This window comes from Manis pentadactyla, chromosome 8, assembly GCF_030020395.1.
Source record: "Manis pentadactyla isolate mManPen7 chromosome 8, mManPen7.hap1, whole genome shotgun sequence".
Classification (NCBI taxonomy): Eukaryota; Metazoa; Chordata; class Mammalia; order Pholidota; family Manidae; genus Manis; species Manis pentadactyla.
Window position 1 is genome coordinate 126,858,297 of NC_080026.1, and position 23,789 is coordinate 126,882,085.

The following is a 23,789-nucleotide window of genomic DNA, read 5'->3' on the forward strand; positions in this document are numbered from 1 at the left end:
CCTTGTATTTCTTTTTTTTGTCTGATTGCCCTGGCTAGGACCTCCAGTACTATGTTAAATAACAGTGGAGAGAGTGGGCATCCCTGTCTAGTTCCCGATCTCAGAGGAAATGCTTTCAGCTTCTCGCTGTTCAGTATAATGTTGGCTGTGGGTTTATCATAGATGGCCTTTATTATGTTGAGGTACTTGCCCTCTATTCCCATTTTGCTGAGAGTTTTTATCATGAATGGATGTTGAAGTTTGTCAAGTGCTTTTTCAGCATCTATGGAGATGATCATGTGGTTTTTGTCTTTCTTTTTGTTGATGTGGTGGATGATGTTGACGGATTTTCGAATGTTGTACCATCCTTGCATCCCTGGGATGAATCCCACTTGGTCATGGTGTATGATCCTTTTGATGTATTTTTGAATTCGGTTTGCTAATATTTTGTTGAGTATTTTTGCATCTACGTTCATCAGGGATATTGGTCTGTAGTTTTCTTTTTTGGTGGGGTCTTTGCCTGGTTTTGGTATTAGGGTGATGTTAGCTTCATAGAATGAGTTTGGGAGTATCCCCTCCTCTATTTTTTGGAAAACTCTTAGGAGAATGGGTATTATGTCTTCCCTGTATGTCTGATAAAATTCCGAGGTAAATCCATCTGGCCCGGGGGTTTTGTTCTTTGGTAGTTTTTTGATTACCGCTTCAATTTTGTTGCTGGTAATTGGTCTGTTTATATTTTCTGTTTCTTTCTTGGTCAATCTTGGAAGGTTGTATTTTTCTAGGAAGTTGTCTATTTCTCCTAGGTTTCCCAGCTTGTTAGCATATAGGTTTTCATAGTATTCTCTAATAATTCTTTGTATTTCTGTGGGGTCCGTCCTGATTTTTCCTTTCTTGTTTCTGATAGTGTTGATTTGTGTTGACTCTCTTTTCTTCTTAATAAGTCTGGCTAGAGGCTTATCTATTTTGTTTATTTTCTCAAAGAACCAGCTCTTGGTTTCATTGATTTTTGTTATTGTTTTATTCTTCTCAATTTTATTTATTTCTTCTCTGATCTTTATTATGTCCCTCCTTCTGCTGACCTTAGGCCTCATCTGTTCTTCTTTTTCCAATTTCGATAATTGTGACATTAGACCATTCATTTGGGATTGTTCTTCCTTTTTTAAATATGCTTGGATTGCTATATACTTACCTCTTAAGACTGCTTTTGCTGCATCCCACAGAAGTTGGGGCTTACTGTTGTTGTTGTCATTTGTTTCCATATATTGCTGGATCTCCATTTTGATTTGGTCATTGATCCATTGATTATTTAGGAGCGTGTTGTTAAGCCTCCATGTGTTTGTGAGCCTCTTTGCTTTCTTTGTACAGTTTATTTCTAGTTTTATGCCTTTGTGGTCTGAAAAGTTGGTTGGTAGGATTTCAATCTTTTGGAATTTTCTGAGGCTCTTTTTGTGGGCTAGTATGTGGTCTATTCTGGAGAATGTTCCATGTGCACTTGAGAAAAATGTATATCCTGTTGCTTTTGGATGTAGAGTTCTATAGATGTCTATTAGGTCCATCTGCTCTACTGTGTTGTTCAGTGCTTCCATGTCCTTACTTATTTACTGCCCAGTGGATCTTTCCTTTGGGGTGAGTGGTGTGTTGAAGTCTCCTAGAATGAATGCATTGCAGTCTATTTCCCCCTTTAGTTCTGTTAGTATTTGTTTCACATATGCTGGTGTTCCTGTGTTGGGTGCATATATATTTAGAATGGTTATATCCTCTTGTTGGACTGAGCCCTTTATCATTATGTAGTGTCCTTCTTTATCTCTTGTTACTTTCTTTGTTTTGAAGTCTAATTTGTCTGATATTAGTACTGCAACCCCTGCTTTCTTCTCGCTGTTGTTTGCTTGAAATATGTTTTTCCATCCCTTGACTTTTAGTCTGTACATGTCTTTGTGTTTGAGGTGAGTTTCTTGTAAGCAGCATATAGATGGGTCTTGCTTTTTTATCCATTCTATTACTCTATGTCTTTTGATTGGTGCATTCAGCCCATTAACATTTAGGGTGACTATTGAAAGATATGTACTTATTGCCATTGCAGGCTTTAAATTTGTGGTGACCAAAGGTTCAAGGTTAGCCTCTTTAGTATCTTACTGCCTAACTTAGCTCGCTTATTGAGCTGTTATATACACTGTCTGGAGATTCCTTTCTTCTCTCCCTTCTTATTCCTCCTCTATTCTTCATATGTTGGGTGTTTTGTGCTGTGCTCTTTCTAGGAGTGCTCCCATCTAGAGCAGTCCCTGTAAGATGTTCTGTAGAGGTGGTTTGTGGGAAGCAAATTCCCTCAGCTTTTGTTTGTCTGGGAATTGTTTAATCCCACCGTCATATTTGAATGATAGCCGTGCTGGATACAGTATCCTTGGTTCAAGGCCCTTCTGTTTCATTGTATTAAATATATCATGCCATTCTCTTCTGGCCTGTAGGGTTTCTGTCGAGAAGTCTGATGTTAGCCTGATGGGTTTTCCTTTATAGGTGACCTTTTTCTCTCTAGCTGCCTTTAAAACTCTTTCCTTGTCCTTGATCTTTGCCATTTTAATTGTTATGTGTCTTGGTGTTGTCCTCCTTGGATCCTTTCTGTTGGGGGTTCTGTGTATTTCCGTGGTCTGTTCGATTATTTCCTCCCCCAGTTTGGGGAAGTTTTCAGCAATTATTTCTTCTAAGATACTTTCCATCTCTTTTCCTCTCTCTTCTTCTTCTGGAACCCCTATAATATGGATATTGTTCCTTTTGGATTGGTCACACAGTTCTCTTAACATTGTTTCATTCCTGGAGATCCTTTTATCTCTCTCTATGTCAGCTTCTATGCGTTCCTGTTCTCTGGTTTCAATTCCATCAATGGCCTCTTGCATCCTATCCATTCTGCTTATAAACCCTTCCAGAGTTTGTTTCATTTCTGCGATCTCCTTTCTGACATCTGTGATCTCTCTCCGGACTTCAACCCATTTCTCTTGCATATTTCTCTGCATCTCTGTCAGCATGTTTATGATTCTTATTTTGAATTCTTTGTCAGGAAGACTGGTTAGGTCTGTCTCCTTCTCTGGTGTTGTCTCTGTGATCTTTGTCTGCCTGTAGCTTTGCCTTTTCATGGTGATAGGAATAGTTTGCAGAGCTGGGACGAGTGACGGCTGGAAGAACTTCCCTTCTTGTTGGTTTGTGGCCCTCCTCTCCTGGGAGAACAGCGACCTCTAGTGGCTTGTGCTGGGCAGCTGTGCGCAGACAGGGTTTCTGCTTCCTGCCGGGCTGCTATGGAGTTTATCTCTGCTGTTGCTGTGGGCGTGGCCTGGCTCGGGCAGCTGCTCCAAAATGGTGGAGTCGCGTTGGAGGGGGAGTGGCCTAGAGGCTGTTTATCTCCGTAAAGGGGCCTCCCTGCTCCCTGCAGCCCAGGGGTTAGGGTGTCCAGAGATCCCCGGAGTCCCTACCTCTGAATTAAGTGTCCCACCGTGCCCCTTTAAGACTTCCAAAAAGCACCCGCCAAAACAAAACAATGACCACAAAATAAAAAAAAAAAAAATTTAATTAAAAAAAAAAATTTTTTTTTAATTAAAAAAAAAAGTGGCCATTCGTTTTTCTTTATTCTCCGGCGCCAGCCTCAGGCATCTGCTCACCGGTCTTGCTGCCCTGTTTCCCTAGTATTGGGGGCCCTATCCCTTTAAGACTTCCAAAAAGCGCTCGCCAGAACAAAACAACAACAACAACAACAAAAAAAATGGTCGCGCGCTTTTCTGGTGTCCTCCAGCGCCAGGCCACCAGTGCCCGCTAACTCTTTTTGCTGCCCTGTTTCCCTAGTATTGGGGACCCTATCCCTTTAAGACTTCCAGAAAGCACTCGCCAAAACAAAACAGAAAAAAAAAAAAAATGGTCACGCGCTTTTCTTACGTCCTCCGGCACCCGGCCTCCAGTGCCTGCTCACTGTTCTTGCTGCCCTGTTTCCCTAGCATCCAGGGCCCCCTGGGCACATACTGTGTCTGCGCTCTGGCCCGGATGGCTGGGGCTGGGTGTTCAGCAGTCCTGGGCTCCGTCTCCCTCCCGCTCTGCCTGCTCTTCTCCCGCCGGGAGCTGGGGGGAGGGGCGCTCGGCTCCCGCGGGGCCGGGGCTTGTATCTTACCCCCTTCACGAGGCGCTGGGTTCTCTCAGTTGCGGATTTGGTCTGGATATTGTCCTGTGTCCTCTGGTCTTTATTCTAGGAAGGGTTGTCTTTGTTATATTTTCATAGATATATGTGGTTTTGGGAGGAGATTTCCGCTGCTCTACTCATGCTGCCATCTTCCTTGAGACCCTGATATTAACCCTTAACCAAAGTGGCTAAGGCAATGATTCTAACGGATTTCTAGATTCTCATTTCTGTGTCCCACATTAGGATTTTTCTCATTGTGGACTGGGATGACCCCTTCTTACTTATGAGCTTTTTAACTAAATTCTCAGTTGTTTTCTTGTTTTTTATTTTTTCAATTTATCTGTAAATATTGAACTCTTTTTTCTTTCATTCCTCCTATTTCCCCCTTTCTTTTACTGTTTATCCTATCCCGATTCGAAAGCAAGTGAAATAAGGGGAAAAGAGAGGCAGTGACTTGCTCAAGGTTACATGGTTAGTTATCAGCCAAAGTCAGCCTTGCCCCTGTGTCAACACCCACCACCCCATCCAGTGATGTGTAGTCACTCCTTCACCAAGGGAACAGTGCTCCATCTTCTTATTCTTAAAATGCAGTCATTCCTCTATGCAGCCCCCTATGGCCTTCCACTGCATTTTGAATAAAATCTGAAGTCCTTCCATTGCCTTCAAGGCCCTGCATGGCTTGGCTATGACCATTTCACTAATCCCATCCATGCAATGATCCCCCGGCTTCATCTCTGTACTTCAGACATCAGTTCTGTCCAGCCTGAGGGACTTTGTAGAAGAGTAGATGTGTTGGCCACACTGTCTATGGCAGGCGTCTGCCCCACAGTGTTAGGTTTTACTCCTACATTTACTGGGTACATTGAATTAATGAACCTGTGTACTTGGCTTCTTGTTGCCCCTGGAGGCTTCATGTGTGCAGAGAGATCATTCATCTTGCCCATTGTGGTGGCATAGCCTGGTGTACAGATGTTCTTCAGTGAGCGCTTAGTGAATGATGGGCATGGTCATTTCTCACAGCCTCACCCTAAAGTCATGACACTGCCCTCAAGGCATAGAATTCCTAGTTTGTGTTGTCAGTCATGGAGCCAGGCAGCCAATCAGGTGTTGAGACTTGAACAAAGGAAAGACAAGATGTCTGTTCATTTATGTGAAATATCATAGCTGGCACTAAAAGGAAGTGGAAAGTAGCTTTCTGACCTCTGCAGTAATCAGCTTACGCTGTGAAGCAGGAGATTTGAATCCCCTTATCTACTTCAAGATGAGAATATTATGTCTCATTTACAGTTACAGCCTTCTGGACTGAAATATCATATTTTATGAGTAATAGCATCTGTAAGTAAGATAAAATACATCACAAAAGAAAATGAAAGCATTTAAAATACACCAATTACTGAAATAAAATCATCTTTAGGACATTCTCCTGACAAGTTCTCTTAGGTTTTATTAATTTCTTCTAAGAATATTGCCATGAATCTTTTTTACAAGTGTTTGGATCCCATGTGCCCAATCCTTGCATATTCACTTACGGCTAAAACACAATAGAGTGGAGGATCTCAGCTCTTTCCTGCTTTTCCCTGTGTTAGCATCTTGAAAAAGGAAATGGTAAAGGTAGATTATCAAACAGTTGAGGAAACCCAGTCATGTACACGTTCTATAAGTAGAATAATAAGATATAATAGGCACAGAATTATAAGAATGTGTGAAATTTCAAATGATATAAATTTAACTTCAGTGGTTCTAATGTTTTGCAGTATTTCCTTATTTGTGTTCAGATATTTAAATTCTTTTCACTCTCTTTATTCATTCCCTTCAATTCTATTCCAGAACTGCTTACCATTACCTAAGAAATAATCAGCTTATTCTCTGTTTAAAGTGTTTCTTAGTGAGCTTTTTATTTAAATGCTAATTAATTGTTTCTTTTAACCATCTTACAGAGTTTCTATATTCTATTATCAACACACCTGCAATGTCAAATAAAAGATAAGGTTTATGAGCCATGTAAACTATGATAAAACATTTTGAACTGTCTATGGCATCGTGAAAGGAAAATAATGGCTGTGTCTGGCTTTTATAATGTAATACTACCATGCTAAGTCTGCTAAGTCACTTTAAACATTGGAAGCATAAAGTAATTTTGTCCTGATAAATGAGCAATTTAGTAAATTGTTTTAAGAAGAAATGGGATTTATGGTTCACTCTACCTATACACATGTACGTGTATATGTACACATTACATTTTCTTCAAGCTTTACAGAGTCACATGAATAATTCATAGAAAATATTAGAAATACTAAAATTTATCACTGATTTCCAAATAGTCACTACAAATAATTCATAGATATTAATTAACAGAATTAATATAATAATTTTAATAGAAATCTTCATAGAAATTGTAATAAAATACTAGAATAAAATGTTAATTGCTGTTTTTAATTAGAACCTATTCACTGACTAAAGAATCATTTATGAAGTCACCATGTACTTATTGGTAGGCAAAGAATACATTAATGAGTAAAACAAGTAACCGGTTAAAAAGAAAAAGTCTAAATTTCTCTTCTAATTGTTTCTATTTCTTTTCTACTTCTCTTCTAATCCTAAACTACTTAAATTTATTGTCATGGAAAATCAAGTTGATACAAGGAGATTTCAAGTCATTTATTTATCTTTGTGATCCCAGATCCTTACTTGCCTTACATATAGTATATACTCAATGAACATGTATTAAATAAAACAAATTAATTATACCAGGTGAAGAACAGTGGTATCCAAGTTTTGTTTTGCTTTCATTTTCTGGAACTGATAGGCTATTCTCTTGGGTAGGACATGGGGGACAACCTTCCTGGACCCTGTGCTGGGCTCTGGGCTTTGGTAATGTGAAAATCCAAGTTCACCAGCTACATTACAGCTTTTTTCTTCCCAAGATTTTCATATTTAATGGCTCCCAAGGTGTTAATGGAATTTCTTCATGCAATATATTTCACAACCAAGAAAGTTTGCTTTTCTTAATCAGTAATTAAGAATTGACAGTTTCATTTCTATTACAGAATATTGAAAATAAAATTGACACATAAAATTACATATATGTGTATTTTTACATGTATGCATGCATGAGTTTTTTTGCTCTATCTGTATCTCTCTCTCTCCCTATCTGTATCTATCAAATCTCCTTAATGGGGACATTCTCCTGCAGTAGATGAATTGCCCCAGGCCAACTCTGCACCCTAGCTATTACACTCTTTCTTCAAACTCTTACTAGAAAGTTCAATATAGAAAAAAGATAAAAGAGGAGTTGTTTTAACTGAAATAGTTGAAAGCCAGTGGTGAACAGAAAAAATCTTTCATTGGAGCAGAAGGAATTAAGAAGGAGTTCTAGACCTAGCTCTGACAGTAATTGCCTGTGCAATGTTGGGGAAATCCATCAACCTCTGTGACCTCAGTGTTAACATCTATAAAATAAAAGGATTGTGCAAGACTTTTTCTAAAGTCCATTAAACCACTAGAAGTGCTTTGATTGTAATAGAATAAATCAGTCATATAAATGTTTTCAAAAATCATAACTACTTCCTGTAACTTAACATTTTAGGTCTGTTATATGGGTCATATTGTGTCCTCAAAAACATACATTGAAGCCCTAACCCCTAATAGCTAAGAATGTGGTCTTATTTGGAAATAGAGCTATTATAGATGTAATTAGTGAAGATGATGTCATACTGGAGTAGGGTAGGCCCCAATTCCAGTGTGACTGGTGTCCTCAAGAGAAGGGAAGAAACAAAGAAGCAGAGACAAAGGGGGAGAACTCCAAGGGACAATGGAGGTAGAGACTGGAGTGATGCATGTACAGACTAATGAATACCAGAAATTACCAGCAAGGACCAAAAGCTAGGAAGAGGCAAAGACCAGATTCTCCCTCAGAGGGCCCAGAAGCAACCAGTGCTGCTGACCCTTTGATTTCAGACTTCTGGCCTCCAGAACCATGACAGAACAAACACCTGTTGTTCTAAACCACCAGGTTGTGGTACTTTGTTACAGCAGCCCTAGGAAAGTAGTATAAATATTAGGAAACAAATATGATTCTTTGACCACAAATTTCATTTATAGTTTTACATGTTACATGTATAGCTGGTTAAATAAGCATTTACAAGGAATGATCCACTCTCAATTATTTTTCCTTAGATCACATATGATTTTTATTTGTAACAGATGCATTGCATTACTAATCCAAACTGTAGAAGCCTGAAAATGTCTTCAGAAAAGATAATAATTTGTTGGTGATAATAAGCATTTTTTAGGAAAGACATATGCCTTGAAATGAAACGCAGCTGCTGAAATAGTCTCATTTTCTCCACCTCTAGTTTTTAAAGGCAATAAAGGAAGTGGTTGAGGATTTGCCTTAGGAGATTACAGGGTTCCAAGTTGATTCGGCTACTGTATATGACTGTGGACAAGAGAGCTAGGTGGACAAGATACCTAGCTCTCTCTGCCTTGGTTTTCCAATTGTAATGTGGAAATACTAAAAGCATTGATTTCATAAGGTTGTTGGGCTTAATTAAAAGAATTTAGACATGTAAAGGTCTCAGATAGTGATTGGCACATGGTGAATTACTAATATGTTTGCTGTTATTCTCTTCCATTTCTAACCCAGTGCCACAGATTGAACTGCATAAAGCAACTCTGACATGCCACTCACCTGCCAGAAGACATTGCATGGTCCTCCACCATATATAGGAAAATGTTAAATATGAGCCAAATGTTGGCTTTATCTGACTCTGCTTTTTTCCTCCCCTACTTGCTATCTACTGAGTTCTACCACCCTTTAAAATCCAGCTCATATTTTATCTTCTACTGGTAGGTCTTCCCAAATCACCGACATTGGACTTATTCTTTCTTCCTCTGCCATATTTGCACAGAAAAAGGGTAAAGCTCTTGTACACAGGCTATGTCCCATTTGATAGATTGTCATAATCTATCTATAGGCAGGGCCTGTACCTTTTCATTTTGTATCCCCCATAAAACCTAGCAGAGATTTTTACACTTAGTAGATACTCAATAATTGGTTGTTAAACTTCATTGAACCTATGTTTTGGTTTTCTTTTTGGCAGATGTCCTTAAAAAAAAAACCCTAAAATAAATGAATTACTTTTCTTCTTTTCACTGCAATATATATGCCCTGGGCTAGTGGGTATTTGCAAGCCTAGTTTAGAACCTAGGGAAGTCATCAATCTAAGAAAGGAGTAGAAATGCATTTTAAATCACAAGAGCAATATAGCCTTATGTAAGGCCTTCTAGCAAAGCAATTATTGATGGCTCAGTAACCCAGGTGCTAGCGTTTTTATGAACAAAAGTGCGAGGTTGAGAGACAATGAATGAGCTTAACTTTTATATTCCATAGATATGCAATTCAATGAAACATGTACAGATGGAAAGTTTAGATCTGAGAATCATATATGGGTATCACAATGCAAATAATTGGCTTTCTCTCTAAAGAACATCTGTTGAAACATCTGAGAGCAGTTGTTTATAGTGTTGCCAAAATGCTGAAAAATATAATAATTCTCCAATGAGGTTAGAAATATCTGGGGGAAGAAAAATGTTTTTTATGTAGTTCTGTTTTTATTAAATCCTGTTGTTGTTTCTCTAAAATGGCACATAGGAGATGCTCGATAATATTTGTTGAATGAATGTTGAATGAATAGCAGAGACCCATTAAACAGTTGTTGAGTGAATCATTTCTTTTTTTTTTAGACTTATAGGATACATTTTCTGAAAATGGTATGCCCTAGTTTTACCATGTCATATACCATTTTTATTTTGCATAAATTTAAGTAATGCTACTCTTGTTCTGAACATTGTAGAATGTAGTCAGCATGTATATCTGTAAGAAAAAATATCTTAACAGTACAGAGAATGTATGAATAAAGCTAGACATATGATAGCAATATTTTCATATCTTAATATGTTACTTTTACTCATTATGAAACAGTTAAAATTTGAACTGTGGACTTGCATAATCATGTTTGTTTACAAAAAAATCAAATCAAGTTAAAAATCTTGCTAATGCCTATAGTTATGGTAGCTCTAAGAACACTTGAACTTGGGATTTAAAGCACCAAAATATTCTGGGATGTGAAGAAGACTGCTGAATATGAAGAAGCCATTTCTCCCCATATCCTCTTTCCAGAACTTCCAGCAGGTCTCTCTTCCTTTCTGAGTGAGGCAACTGGGCTCCCCAAAGGCTGCCTAAATTTCACTCTGCCAAGTTTCAGTACAGAAGAGCATGTTCAATAATAAATGTGAGATGGAGTGTAACTGATAAAATTGGAATGTCAAAGAGCAGTATGGTTTTGAAAACCAGCCTCCTTCTGAGGATGCTCCCTGTGCAAGTCCATAGGAAATAATTCCGAAGGGAGTGATATTAATTAGTGATATAATTTATCTTCTGGAACCCCTTTCCTTTGATGGTCACTATGGCACAGTTCATAAGCCTCGGAATGAAAGCTTAAAGAAAATGGTTCAAACCACAATTTCAGCTTTGTTTTCCATCCTTGAACTGATAAAAGAGTCAAATTTATTTCAGTGTATCTACATTTTACACATGCATCCATATAATGAGGGATTATGATGTTCTAAAAATGTATTTAGGAAGAGTTTTCAATGAAATGGTAAAGTGCTTATAATGTAGTAAGAGGAAGAATCCAGTGTTAAATTCATGGCCTGTGATCTTGGATTTCTTGGTTTGATATCCCTCTGCCATATAGTAGGTGTACAACCTTGGCAAGATACTTAACTGTTCTGTGCCTCAGTCTCCTCAACTATACTATGAAGGTAATAGTAAAACTCATCTCAAAAGGATATTAGTGTTCAGAAATAGTTCAGAATAGCCTGGCAAATACTCAATAAATTATATTAGTAATAACTATCATTCTTAATCACAATATTTTCAAGTTTGAAAGGAAAACTGCAAAGTGAGAAGGATTACCTAGAAGGCAGTAGCCAAAATATTATTATTCATATTTGCTTCAGTGTGATACATTTATGGGCAATTCTTTTTATTTCATTACGCTTTTCAGTATGTGTTCTTTTGCAATAAAGTTTAAAAACTAAGTTTTATGCATACATGGCTTGATGGATCTTAAGGTAGAAACTTGGAACAGGTTAAAATTTTTTACCACTTATGCTACAGTATTAATTAAATAATTATAAAGATAATGTGATAGAACTTACACTTACCATCTTTTAGTTGAAGATACATTCTAACTGGAAATTATTTTTTGAAGTTTAGCCAGTGTCAATTCAACATTCAGAAATAAAGTCGAATGTTTATTATAATCTTCATATTTTGACCTTCACAAATATACACATTTATTTTAGATACACATTAAATTAAAAAATATATTTTTTAATTTAAAAAATCCCATGCAAAAGTCCCAAAGGTGCCTTTCATGTTTAAGCTTTAATTAGCAACCACTTTGGTCTCTGACACATATTGTGCAGATATTGAAGTGTTAATATTACTGCAGCTTGATTACAAAAGGCAATGATTAATTTTAAAGCAGACAAAAAAGATATGCCCTGATTACAAAGGAATGATTAAGGCGGAATGTCAGACATTGCACATTTATAGCAGTCTTTGCCATAGCCAAAGGGTAAGACTTTGCAAGAGTTTATATTTAGAATCACGAGTACTTAGTTCTTTGTAATACTGGGCGTTTGTGGCTAGGATAGAGATCGGCCCACCTCTAAGTAAGGCCCAAGAGCTTTGGACTACGTGGCGATAGTAAAACCCCTGAACGCAGAATGGGCCCAATGGGATGCCGTAGTTGAAGCTCCCACCGGGAAGCAACTCGGGGTCCTGGCCACAGCCCTTGGAAGGCCTCGTCCCACAGTCGGTATGTTAGCAACCTCACATTTTGCTGGGAGACGGAGCCCTTTGAGCACCTTCTCCCCAGCTGAGAGGGGGCTGAGAGGGAAAGGCGGAGCACAGGAAGGGCTGCTGCCCAGACCTACTCGGAATCCAAGCCCCAGGGCCGCCATGATTTGTCACCAGGACCCGGAGTGGGGCTGAGGCCGCTCCTGGCCGAGGGTAGCGGCCTTCAGCCAGGGAATAAAAGCAAAGTTAGACACTGTTGGCACAGGCGGAACAAAGTGCGGGGGCGGAGAGGAGGGTTTGTCTGTGGTAACAGGAAACCGGGGCGGCGTGCTCGCGGTGGGCCGGGGCCGGGGGGCCGGAGGCCGGCCCGGGAACAGCCTGGATGAATCCTTCTCTGTTGTGCTTTCCAGGATCCTCAGACTCGGTTATAAAATACTTAAGAGCGAAAACGGGATCCTGCGGAGCCGGGCCCTAAGATGAGTCTAGAGTCCTTGTTCGAGCACATCATCTTCTCCGAGCAGCAGGCCGAGGAGAGTCGCCGCCTGATGCGGGAAGGTCGGGCGCTTCCGTCACCCCCGTGGGGCCTGGGTCTCCCGAGGTGGGGGCTTGGCGCAGAAAGAAACCGAAGGCGGTGGTCGCAGGCGTCAGGGGAATCTGCTTGCCGAAAGGTGCCTCATCACAGGCTACAGAAATGGGGACTTTAGAAAGATCGATGTGTTGAAGAATTTAATTTGTCTTTACAGTAAGGTCGGAAATAAATAGATGTCGTGAAAAAGCGAAGAAGGCGACAGAGGAGCTGAATGAAGCGAAAATGCAGTTGGAATCTAAGGTATTGAGATAACAAAGCATGCTCATTATCACTTGAAATAATCTGTGTTAATATGACCTTCTGAGGATATTTTGCTGTTTAACTAGTCCTTCACGTTGGAAGCACACTAGTAGGATGGTAGTGTAGTTCCAGGTTGCTTAGTAATATTTAAAGTTCTGAATCCAGTAACACCTTATGTTCTAATGTGAACTTGTCCTAAAGAAACCATTTTAAGTATTGAAGAATTCGTTGTGCCTGTTGTGGGATGGTTAATGTCTTGAAAGAGCACGATGTCACTGAAAAAATAATGGCTCTATAAGTAGTTGGTATATATATATATATATATATATATATATGTAAATTTTGAATAGCAAATAAATTAAGAAGTGTGTTACATTGATGTAACAATTGAATGTAACTTTCAATGAGTCTCTGCCTTTTGCTCATCAGCCCTCTACCACATTTTGGACATATCTTTCATTTAAAAGTATAATTTTTTCACTAGCCTTTCTCTTTGTTCTGCATCATCTGAAAAGCTCTGTTATCTTAAAGAGAATCAAGGGGATCTGATGGCTTCTTGAAGGAGGGTTTTTGAAGGGTGGGTCGAATTTTGGAGAGGTAAAGAGAAGTAGTAGGAAAAAAGCAGTAGGGGCAGGGAGAGGATGTGAACAAAACAGAGACATGCCCAAGGCATATTGGCAGAGAAATCATGTCAAAGCAGAGGGCTGATACCTGAGAATAGGAGGAAACCTTTGCAGGTTTTTGATCAGGGAGCGGTATGATAAAAGCGGTTTTAGGAAGATCTCACTGAGCCCTGGGAAGATGGGAGCTAAGAACATCGCCCAGGTATGTCACAGTGAAGGCATCCCTGTGGGTAGGGGCAGACACTCACACAAAAATATTTATTCAACCCCTTGAGATAAACTAAGCAAGCAGTGTGTAATGGCAAGTCTATCTGAGGAAATCTGTTTGCTTAAAATAAGTCTATTTTAACTTACCACTGTGAGGAGTTGGCAGTTCTCTTTGTGAATAAAATAGTCGTAGATCCTGTCTCATCTAATGCACCTTTGCTCTTTTTGCCAAGTCTTTCTCACACATCAACGGTGAAGCCCTCCCATGGACATCTTGGAAAAAATTGTTTATTATAGCTTTCAGTGCACCACCTTAGACTTCATCAACAGCACATATTTATGTTTATATTTGTATCCCTCACTATTTCGTGAACAATATAGCTGGAACATTTTTCTTAAACACTTTTTTAGTCCCACAACCTGTATCAAGCACAGAATTTAAATTAGTGTTTTGGATGAATTAATGAGTGCTAATAGTGAGGTAATAGGGAGAATGCTTTTAAAACAGAATTTTGAACTATTATTCAGGTTCTGTTTTGCTTGTGAGTAGCAGATAAACTAGCTGCCATCAGCAAAAGCTGATTGGATGGGCAAAGCATTAAGAATGTCATGATGTTTTCTTTCTCTTTAAAAGGAATTAAGATACTTTCAGGATTGGTAAGTAGAAGCTGGTAGAAGTAATAGGCAAGATATATTTAATTAGGCAATGCGTGGCTAACACTGAGCACTTACTATATGCTGGGCACTGTTCTAAATGTGTCACCAATTGAATTAACTCCTTTAATCCTGCCAGGAATTCTTTGATGAGGCACCATCATTAATCCATCTTTATAGCTGAGGAAACTCAGAAATTAAATGACTTATCCATACTATATAATTTAAAAACAATTTAACCTAACGTAATGAAAGTTAACAATTGAGTAATGTAGCATATTTTATGAAACCAAATTTCTTGAGCTCATCTTAATCTTTTTCTTCATGAAATTTGCCTATAATAATATATCTGAAGCAAATTTTGCATCTAGCTTGAGGTAATATTTTTAAAAGGTCACTTATGTAAGTTGTTGAAATAAATGTATTTTTCCCAGATCAGTGAAGATATTGATCTGACAGATAACCAAAAAAAAATTCTTTGAATATCTTCTTTGGAAAAAAAGTACTCTGTGTTATTTTCTGTTAGCAACCTATTTTACTGAAAATAAAAATGTAATTTGTTGATATATACACATACATAAAGAAATGTTGACTCAAATCTACAAACTTGAGAGAAGACAGAACAAATTGCTAACATTGTTTAGAAACATTTGCTGAAATTACTAATTAATATAGGCTCATAAATGTGCATCGCTTTTTAATCAGCTCATATATGTGGGTAATAATACAATTGTATCTTACTAATAAAATTAACATATGAGGTTCACAGTTCATACAATACTAATTTGTAATTGAAGTAATTTAATTTATAATGTAGTCAAAATGGTGTGTGTGTGTGTGTGTGTGTGTGTGTGTATAAAGATTTTTAAAGTGGAACCACAATTATAATGTAAATGACTAATGGGAAGAACTGAAGGAGTGATCATAAATTGATTTCTTTTTTTTTTTTTCTCAGAGTTAATTATATGTCTTCCAATAACATGAAAATATACTTACTTGAATATTTGACTTGGCATTTATTGACCAATTTATCAAGTGGAGGCAGCACAAGGAGAAACTAGAACATAATTTCAATGGGCCAGTGCTTGAGTTCTTTGTCTAGTGATACATTCAGAAAATATTTTGGACATCTATTTGGAAGTTGCTTTGTGGTAAAAAAAATGTATTTAAGAAGCACAATATTCATTTTTTTTCTGTTCTGTAAAACCTAGGTAGCATGTAATTAGAACTTGAATGATAGCATTTGCCTTTCAGGGCTCGATGAGTGCTCTAAAATATATGGTTGCAGAAGTCTCAGATTATATAGTAAGAGTGTTTTGTGAATTGGAGAGCTGTGGTATGCCTGGTTAGGCCTGGTAATATGAAAACAGAAAGACATGAACATGCCCTGGATTTGCATTAATGCTTACCAATATACCCAAAGCTTCTGATAGTTAGGAAGGGCAGTATTGATGCTAGAATAAATACAAATTAAAGACTTCAGAACATTAGTAGTCTCTTTTCAGAGTCTAAAAGAGTATTTTCTGTTTTTTAAAAAAATACTATATAGTTAAATTTTGGTCATTTAATCTTTATAAACATATTACATAAAACTTTATAAACCTAACATAAGGCTGTACTCCCTCAAGAGGAAATAAATGGAGGAAAGTCTGAGGCTATTTTTTTCTCTCAATTTTCACTTATTGCATAAACATAATAAAGTAATATTTCATGAAGTTTTAAAAGGGAAAAAATTTAAAGGAAAACTATATTGAAATAAACAAGTAATTTAAGGTGGTTTCTTTTACTTCTTTATTTCAAAATGTACACATTCCTATTTTTTAATTCGTAAAATTTAGGAACCTCCCCAGAACAGCAAACAAAATCATATTCATTAGTACTCTTTTACCTAATTAGGGAATGAACAAAATCACAAATCATTATCATTTGTAATATTGAAAGGGAGTTTTATAATTGAGATGTTTTTCCTTTTTTTAAAGTTTAGTCAAAGAAAACTTCATATGCTACTTAAATTTTATTTTATTGTTGATTCAAAGTTTCTTAACAGCATAGATAAAAGAAGGGCATTATTTCTCTCCTTAATTAACATTTGTTTAAATAGCAGTATATGCAAATACTTAATTTTATAGAAAATAAAGTGGAAATTCTGTTTGTCACACTTTAATACATGCCTGTTGTTGGGCAGTTGTGTCTGGGGAGGTCTCTCCCTGGTCACTAGGTGAAACCTCAACCTGAATGAGGGTTGTGGGGGTAGTTCTTAAATCTGATCGAGAAAGAATTCTTGAACAGGTAGTAGGACAAGGTGGGTAAGGAAGGAATTCATTAAAGTGAGAATTGCAGCAAATGACAGCAGCCATGCAGGCAGCAGAGAGCAAGGAAGAACAGAGGGACGAAAGGGAAGCTCGTTGAACTCCTGGTAGGCATAGGGCAAATTCCTTGCCAACTCCTGAAACCAGAGTCACATGGTATCCAGTGTCTGCTTGAATCTGCATGGCGTGGGAACTAAGTCCCTGTCACTCCAGGATTTGGGGGAGTCAGCACAGCACAGAGTGAGATTGTGTTCTGAGAACTTCACAAAGCAAAGAAAGGAGATTTTGGGGCAGGCTACCAAAGAGCATGATCATACAACTGAAGTCCTGTCTGGGTCATCAGGAACTTGCAAGCCCAAATCATAGATCTTAGTAGCTGTTCCCTACTTGTCTGAAGTAGGACAGAGAGTGAAGACGACTTAAGTTTAGAAAATTGGATGAAATAGCAAAGTAGTAAAGATGCTTACCACTGGAAGATTATAGAGGTAATACACAGTATGTTGACAGTGAGAAGACTTTATTTAAGGTAAAGTACACACTTGAAGATAGGGAGGAGTGGGGGTAGTGTCGGAGAGGAGGCCTGCTTAAAGACTTAGGATTCTGGCTTTTAAGGATTTCAAAGATGGGGCAAAGGGCCAGGGGCATGGGCTTGACTTGTGGTCTCATGATGTCCTTTCCCAGTGAGAGATATGTCATTTCACCTATCAGTCCTCTAGATAATTCTGTAAGACAAACTTAACACAAGGAATTTATTGATCCATTCTTCTCCAAGATAGTGGTTCCCCTCAAGCAGTGGAAACATACCATGTAGGACTGCATGCCCTACCTTAAGATAGGGCTGGTTATTGGCTGATTACCATAAAATATGTTAAGAATCTTACCTCCTATCTCCCTGGTTTTTAAAAACGGTATCTTAGCCTTAAGCTGGAGTCCCTCCTGTTCTTACAGTACTATTTATATATCAGTACTTTTCATCATAGGTGGGAAAAATTAGTCATGATACCTGTCCCATGTCCCTGCTCTACTTCACTAAGGTTCCATTAATCCAAGATGCTTTTGGGGGCTGTTACACTTAGTTGCTTGCAGTTTCTATGTTTTTTTTTTTCATATGAAATTCCTTTAAACCAAATCTCTTCTGAACATGTACAGCTAGGTTTTTAAAAGTTGTACTATAGAACTCAGGTATATTATTCCTTTTACATTCACCTTGGTCATATGTACAATTCTTTTTTTTTTTTTAATTAAGATATCATTGATAAAGAATCTTCTGAAAGTTTCACATGAGCAACATTGTGGTGTCAACATTCACCCATATTATTAAGTCCACCCGCCACCCCACTGCAATCACTGTCCATCAGTTATAGTAACATGCTATAGAGTCATTGCTTGTCTTCTCCATGCTATACTGCCTTCCCCATGACCTACCTGTATTGTGTGTGCTAATTATAATGCCCCTTAATCCCCTTCTCCCTCCCTCCTGACCTACCCTTCCCAACCCCTTCCCTTTGGTATCTGCTAGTCCCATCTTGGAGTCTGTGAGTCTGTTGCTGTTTTGTTCCTTCAGTTTTGCTTTGTTGTTATACTCCACAAATGAGTGAAATCATTTGGTACTTGTCTTTCTCCACCTGGCTTATTTCACTGAGCATAATACCCTCTAGCTCCATCCATGTTGTTGCAAATGGTAGGATGTGTTTTCTTCTTATGGCTGAATAATATTCCATTGTGTATATATACCACCTCTTCTTTATCCATTCAGCTACTGATGGACACTTAGGTTGCTTCCATATCTTGGCTATCGTAAATAATGCTACGATAAACATAGGGGTGCTTATGTCTTTTTGAATCAGGGATCTTGTTTTCTTTGGGTAAATTCCTAGGAGTGGAATTCCTGGGTCATTTTTTAGTTTTTGGAGGAACCTCTATATTGCTTTCCATAATGGTTGAACTAATTTACATTCCCACCAACAGTGTAGGAGGGTTGCCCTTTTTCCACATCTTCGCCAACATTTGTTGTTTCTTGTCTTTTGGATATTGGCCATCTTAACTGGTGTGAGGTGATATCTCATTGTGGTTTTAATTTGCATTTCCTTCATAATTTGGGATATGGAGCATCTTTTCATGTGCCTGTTGGCCATCTGAATTTCTTTTTTGGAGAAGTGTCTATTCAGATCCTCTGCCCATTTTTTAATCAGGCTATTTGTTTTTTGGGTGTTGAGGCATGTGAGCTCTTTATATATTTTGGATGTTAACCCCTTATCAGGTAAGTCATTTACGAATATATTCTCCCATACTATAGGATGCCTTTTTGTTCTGCTGATGGTGTCCTTTGCTGTACAAAAGCTTTTTAGTTTGTGGTAGTCCCATTTGTTCATTTTTGCTTTTGTTTCCCTTGCCCGAGGCAATGTGTTCAGGAAAAAGTTGCTCGTGTTTATATTCAAGAGATTTTTGCCTGTTTTCTTCCATGAGTTTTATGGCTTCATGACTTACATTCAGGTCTTTGATCCATTTCAAGTTTACTTTTGTGTATGGGGTTAGACAATGATCGAGTTTCATTCTGTTACATGTAGCTGTCCAGTTTTGCCAGCACCAGCTGTTGAAGAGGCTGTCATATCCCCATTGTGTATCCATGGCTCCTTTGTCATATATTAATTGGCCATATATGTGTGGGTTTATATCTGGGTTCTGAATTCTGTACCATTGATCTATGGGTCTGTTCTTGTGTCCGTACCAAATGTTTTGATTACTGTGGCTTTGTAGTAGAGCTCAAAGTTAGGGAGTGTAATCCTCCCAGCTTTGTGCTTCTTTCTCAGGACTTCATTGGCTATTTGGGGTCTTTGGTGGTTCCATATGAATTTTAGAAAAATTTGTTCTAGTTCATTCATATGTACAATTCTAAAACCAGTTGATGTATTTTATAGTCTGCAGTTTATTCCGTGAAGGATGATTTTTTTTCTTTCACATCCCAAATACCTCATAGTTGGATGTTTGGTGGATGTTCTCTTTACTCTCCAATGCGACTTCCAGGACATTATTTCTCTTCCCATTTGTGGTAGCTCATGCTATATTCTTTTACCCCTCCTCTTTTCTTTCCTCCTACTAATACGCTGGATACTCTCCCTTGTACTATAAAATTTGGCAACTGGCTTCCAGGCTTCCCACTCTATCTCAACTCTTGCCATCATCCTGGATGATGTCATTGTCTATACAGACTATTCAGCTAACATCCTGGCCTGTTAGTTCATTGGTTGCCAGGTGACATTCTTCTCCATTCTACCTCAGCCACCAATTTCCATAATCATATTCTGGATTTTGCATCACCTAAAATGACTTGACTTTCAAAATCAGTAAGACATTTCACTTTTTTCCCCACTATATTTGTTTTCCAATTTCAGGACCTCAAGTCCATTTCTGTCTCTTTTTTTTTCTCTACTACTACTACATGCCTTTGTATTCATTTTCTTCTTTATTCTTAGATTTCATCGTTGATCTTTTCACTCTTTCCTGACTCCTCTCTCCTTTGCATCACTCCAGCAAAAGACTCACAACTTTAGGTGACCCAATTAACTGCCACTGGTCCAGTGCTGGGGCAATTACAGGAGAGATTGGATCCCATATACATTCATGGATGTTAGCCTCAGCCTAAACTGAGACCTCCACACCACCTGGAAATACTATTACATTTCTCTTTCTCACTCTGCAGTGCGTATTATAAACATTCATTCTTCTCATACATTTTTTCCTCTTCTGAACCTCTTAATTCAGGCAATAACTTTGCCTTTTATTTCAAAGAGAAAATAGAAACCATCCAACAGCAAATTTTTTATTTTACCATCTACAGATATCTAAACCTGCCTATGTGAAGACCCATCTTCTCCCCTTTCCTTCCTGTTATGGAGAATATGTCCTCCCTTCTGACAAAAGGCAGTTCCTCTGCCTGCACTTCATATCCCACCATCCACTGTATGATCATCATCATTGTTATTATGCATATTAGTGGGTGAGGCCTAGAGAGAGAGTGAAGGTAAGACTAGAGAGAAAAGATAATCAGTAAAATCCCTGAGTCAGTGGAAGGAAGATGGAATCCAGAGCATGAGGTAAGAATTAACCTCAGACAAGAGGATGGCTACTTCTTCTGTGGTTCAAAACTAAAAATAATAGGTAACATTTACTAAACAATTACTAGGTATTCAGCCTTACATAAGCATTTTATAAACATTATCTCAGTTAATTCTCATAAGAACCCTATGAAGTTAGTAGTATTATTGCCCCTGTTATTCATTTGAGACTCAGATTAAGTAACTTGCACAAGGTTGTATAAATGGTAAGTAATAAGTTTAAAATTTGAACGTATATTGGGTTAACTAGATAGAACCCTCTTAACCTCTACAGTCTGTGTAAAAGGAAGGAATAAAGAAATGGTGAAGATGCAGGAAGGACTGAAGACTTGGTGGTAGGAAACTGAAGGCATGCTTCACTAAAAGTAATCTCCTAACTTTATTATTTCAACAAGTTTGATGAATATGTGTCATATATGTTTAAAGAAGTTATTAATAAGAATGTTTCATTTCTTTGTTCTACTGCTTTACTAGTTGAGTGCCCTTGCGCAACCAAAGTAATACCTTGAGTTTGGAAGAGTTTCCCTATAATTACATGGGGTATTCATTACTAAAGATCCCTATCGGTCTGGCAGCTGGGGCAGGTGAATTATATATTGCTCTTTGCCCTTGAGAGACTTAGAGTCAAGTCAAAGGTATCCCTTCTTTAAAGTGGAAGTTCTATCAGTGTAGGGTGCTCTTGTTGCAAGTAACAGAAACTCAGTTCAAAATGGCTTAAAAATATTGAGAAGTGCTTGACTTACATGTTTGAAAACCCAATATTTGATTCAGCAGTTATTATCAGTTGGGATTGTATTAGTTTGCTCATAACAAAAATCTACCCATGGTGTCTTTACCAAATTGAAGGTTTATTTTTTTCTTATGTAATGGGAAGTCTGGAGGTGGGCAGTCAAGGGCCATTTATTAAAGCTGCTCAAGGAAATCCTAGAAGACCTCAGAACATTCTTTCTGTTCCACCATCCTAAGCATGTGGCTTTCATCCTCAAAGGCACTGGTACTTCTCCATCCCCAGGTATCATATTTGAATTCCAGTTGGAGAAAGAGGAAAGGATGAAAATCAAAAGGCTTCTCAAGTGGTTTTATCATTGTTTTGGGGGAAGGGAAGTTTTCTTTAAGCTTTCAGGCAAGTTTCACCATGGATTCAATGAGCCTGAGAAATGACAACAGAATGTTCTTGGGTTAAAAAGGTTTATGCCCGGCTTTATTCTCCCAGCTGAAGGTCTAGCACTAGAATCACATCTGCCTCCAGCAGTTTGCAGGTCCATAATCCTCCATCACTGCCTCTGACCAGAGCACCAGGCAGAGCTCTTTATATAGTGACTCCGTTAATAATAGCTGACTGCCTGCGGGTGTGGAAGCAGTAGCCTAGCAGCAGGCCACTTTCATCTTCAAGTAGTTTAGGGGCAAGTGAGGATCCTGGCTATAGGAACTTCTATTTTCCCAGTAGGCCTGCATCACAAATATTAGAATTTTGTCATGTAGTCAACCCTGGAAAATGGAACCTGGGAATGTGAATATTTTTAGTGGAATAATTGCTGCTATGAATAAAATTGGAATTTTGTTAGTGAAGAAGAATGGTGGAATGGCTGGTTGTCCTGTGGTCCCCAAATAGTTAACAATTTTTAAGAATCACATACTTTATTGTTCAAAATCAGGGAAAGAAGGAAGTTTCTAGATGCTTTTTCTAAAAAGCAGGGAAATTATTCTCATACCTTCTTCATCTCATTTCCACTAATTGTGACATGTGACTATCACTGCACCAAAAACTGTGGTCAAAGGCTATTAGCTTCTCCCAATTCGGTGGGCTGTCTGGGGATGGTGCAGGTTTCCAAATAATAATAGTTACCAAGGAAGGAATGCATATTACAGAAGCAATTGCAGTGTCTACAACAAAGTTTTAGTGGTTAAAACCAGATGGCCATGTAGAATCCCTGTTGTTGGTCAAAATATTTCAGGTTAATTATGATGAGGTTTATTGCTTAATCATAGTATGATTGATCATATATGACAAAATTTTATGTAAGGTTTTCCCCTTTAGTTACCCTCAGTCAAGAAAGAGTTGTTTTATGTTGGAGTCCCTAAAAAGCCTTTCATATTATGATAATGCACTTTAAAGTCCTTTATTTTGAACAAGAACTCAATTAATAATAGTTTGAGATGCTTGGAGAAATCACCTGATTGAACTGAAAAAAAAAGTAGGCAAGGTCATTTAACAGATTTAGTTATTATTCCTGGGAGCATGACCTCAGAATTCTAAGTGCTAGATGTCATTGTAAAACAGTCACTTAATGACGATCTAAAAAAAAAAACCTCACCAATCTGTAAAATGTAGTATTTTGATAAAAAGCAACCTATAGAAAGCACGTAACTGTGGTGCTACTTAAAAACATGCAAAACAATAATATATCTTGTGGGGGATTTATAAATATATAGTGAAGGTATAATGACATGCATGGAAAGATAAACAGCACAAGATAGTGATTATCTCTGATGTGTAGTGGAAGATAAATGTAATCAGGGAAGGGTACACAGGTCACTTCAGCTGTATAAAGTAATGTTTTATTTCTTAAGCTGGGGGTAGAGATGTAACTGCTATGTTACTTTGAAAAATAAAGATAAATTTTTAAAGTTACAGAGCATTGGCTTTTAACCTAATCAAAAGGTTGTGCAATTATCACTGTCTAACCCCAGTACATTTTCATCACCCCAAAAAAGAAACCCTATACCCATAGCAGTTACCCCTCCATCTCCCTCAAAACTCATCAGCCTTAAGTCACTACTAATCTACTTAAGTCAGCCTTAAGTCACTATATCCATAGCAGTTACCCCTCCATCTCCCTCAAAACTCATCAGCCTTAAGTCACTACTAATGTCCCTGGACATTTCATGTAAGTGAGATCATCTAATGTGGTCTTTTGTGACTGATGGCTTTCACTTAGCATGTTTTCAAAGTCCATTCATAATGAAGCATGTATTAGTACTTCCTTCCTTTTTATGGCTAAGTAATATTCCACTGTATAAATATACCAGTGTGTTTATCCAATCATCAG

The 23,789-nt window shown here is 38.0% G+C and overlaps 1 protein-coding gene across 1 annotated transcript in view; it reads left to right on the top strand.

Annotated features, from left to right (window-relative positions):
- Positions 1–12,157: 12,157 nt before the first annotated feature.
- The window catches only part of CCDC172 (coiled-coil domain containing 172), a 76,410-nt gene continuing 64,778 nt past the window's right edge, over positions 12,158–23,789 (top strand). Inside the window, exons 1-3 of the mRNA XM_057506377.1 lie at positions 12,158–12,247; positions 12,413–12,557; positions 12,746–12,831. Of these exons, the coding sequence (XP_057362360.1) occupies positions 12,479–12,557; positions 12,746–12,831 (165 nt within the window). The 5' untranslated portion in view covers positions 12,158–12,247; positions 12,413–12,478. The remainder of the gene's footprint in view (positions 12,248–12,412; positions 12,558–12,745; positions 12,832–23,789) is intronic.